At 38.4% G+C, this 2307-nt stretch overlaps 1 protein-coding gene across 2 annotated transcripts in view; it reads right to left on the bottom strand.

The window, feature by feature from the left end:
* Positions 1 to 2307, bottom strand: part of LRIG2 (leucine-rich repeats and immunoglobulin-like domains 2) — a 73222-nt gene that overhangs the window by 28289 nt on the left and 42626 nt on the right. For both annotated transcript variants that reach the window (XM_012000767.1, XM_012000768.1), the window contains 2 exons: positions 1233 to 1304; positions 1027 to 1095 (listed from right to left, as the gene is read on the bottom strand). In XM_012000767.1, the coding sequence (XP_011856157.1) occupies positions 1027 to 1095; positions 1233 to 1304 (141 nt within the window). The remainder of the gene's footprint in view (positions 1 to 1026; positions 1096 to 1232; positions 1305 to 2307) is intronic.

Below are 2307 nucleotides of genomic sequence, written 5' to 3'. Positions count from 1 at the left end.
CCCGGCTGCATTTCTATCCTTATATTGTCATCAACCAGTTCTGCTCCACAGAGTATCCTTTGAGTAGCTTCCCAGGCAAGGCAAAATAATTTCTATTGTCTAGTGGTTCTTACCCGACTGCATATTTGAATCAATAGAGTTTAAAAACAATACCAGGCCAGGACTGGTGGCTCACGCCTGTAATCCCAGCACTTTGGGAGGCTGAAGCGGACAGATCACCTGAGGTCAGGAGTTTGAGACCAGCTGGCCAACATGGCGAAACCCTGTCTCTATTAAAAATACAAACATTAGTCGGGTGTGGTGGCAGGCACCTGTAATCCCAGCTACTCAGGATGCTGAGGCATGAGAATCGCTTGAACCCAGGAGGCAGAGGTTGCAGTGGGCCGAGATCACACCACTGCACTCCAGCCTGGGGGATAGAGCAAGACTCTGTCTCCAAAAAAATATAAAATATATAAATATAAATAATACCAATGCCCAACTAACTTCCAATTCCCTAGGGAAATCTCGAAACCAGTAAGAGCAATTTTTAAAACTCATGAATGAAAAAGGGTACATATACACACTTGTCTATTTTGACATTTTAGTAGTTTGAACAGGTTAGAGACTCAGATTCTCTGACAATTATCCTAAGTGTTAAATCACCTCGGAAACTATAAAACAAAATTACCTGATACCTTTATTGTAACCCACACAAAGTGTTAAGAACTGGTAACACATATTTCTGATAATCCAAAAAGGAACAGTAGGTGATACATAAAGCATAAGGAGCAGTGCTAAGGTCTCCTAATTATAAGCATTGGTAGAACAGGCAAAACAGAAGGTCTTGATGCCACACACTCTGGGCTTTTCAGTGTTGGGTATTTTAAAATTACCTCTAGCCACTAAAATAACTGAGTATTAATACTTTCTTTCTGCCTGAACTGTGTGCTTTTGGAAATAACTTGGGTCACTCCCATCACACTTTAAGCACAACAAGCAGGAACAATGATCCAACTGGTGATCTTAAAAAGACAAGTTACTTACAGTTCTTTCAAATGAGTCTGAGAAAAAGCATTTTCTTGGATAGACATTATAGCATTATTGTTCAAATCTCTGAAATAAAGAGAAATGAAACATTATCAGTCACCATTTCTATATCAAGTTACATAAACACTTTACATGGTCGTGAAAACCTCTGCTAATAGCAAAGATTATTTATAGAGTAAGCAAAATGTATGACAAATACTTACAGATGCTCAAGGGATTCAAGACCAATGAATGCTTTCTTTGTAATTGACTTAATCTGGTTTCCTTGTAAGACTCTGAAATATAAACAGACCTTTGTAAGAAAGCTCTCCACTAAACAAAATTAAATTCATTAAACATCTACCTATTTTTGCTTAGCGTACTTTTTTGTATATTTAACAGCTTTACTGAGGTACAACTGTATACAAAAAAATACACATATTTAACGTGTACAATTTGATGAGAACCATGCATTTTTAAGAAAGTTATGAAATTTAATTATTAATCAATGTAAAACATAGCATAAAGGCGTCTATCAAAGCTCAATGAGGTGAACAACCATCTTGACCACTGATAAACTGGTAATTTTCAGATGCTAAATTCAATTATATTCCTCATGTCTCCATTCATAGCAAAAGATTGTCAGAGAAATTCAGACAAGTGTGACCCTTTGGAGAAATTATTCTCATGGGAGAAGATCTAAAATCTTATGTGAGAGAATGCTCTACTTCTGCTAGTAAATTACTCATAAATCTCATACAATTAAACAAACTACAAATCAAACAGATTATCAAGACATTACTTTCTCAATGCATTCCTTTTACTTGAATAGAAATTCTACTTCTATAAATAACTTCTCTTTAAGTGTCCATAGGAATGCTTCTTCAATAAAAAGTGCCCCAACAACAACAACAACAACAAAAAACACAGAAACAGAAAAACTAGCTGGGCATGGTGGCTCATGCCTATAATCCCAGCACTTTGGGAGGCCAAGGTGGGAGGATCACTTGAGCCCAGGAGTTCAAGACCAGCCTGGGCAATATAGTGAGAACTCTGTCTCTACAAAAAAAAAAAAAAAAAGTTAATTAGCTGGGCATGGTGGTACACACCTTTAGTCCTAGCTCCTTAGGATGCCAAGGTGGGAGATCACTTGAGCCCAGGAGGTTGAGGCTGCTGTGAGCTGTGACTGCGCCACAGCACTCCAGCCTGGGTGACAGAGCAAGACCCTGTCTCAAAATAAAAAAAAAAGGCCGGGCGCGGTGGCTCAAGCCTGTAATCCCAGCACTTTGGGAGGCCGAG

This window comes from Mandrillus leucophaeus, unplaced genomic scaffold, assembly GCF_000951045.1.
Source record: "Mandrillus leucophaeus isolate KB7577 unplaced genomic scaffold, Mleu.le_1.0 Scaffold64, whole genome shotgun sequence".
Classification (NCBI taxonomy): Eukaryota; Metazoa; Chordata; class Mammalia; order Primates; family Cercopithecidae; genus Mandrillus; species Mandrillus leucophaeus.
This window is presented reverse-complemented; position numbering and strand designations above follow the sequence as displayed.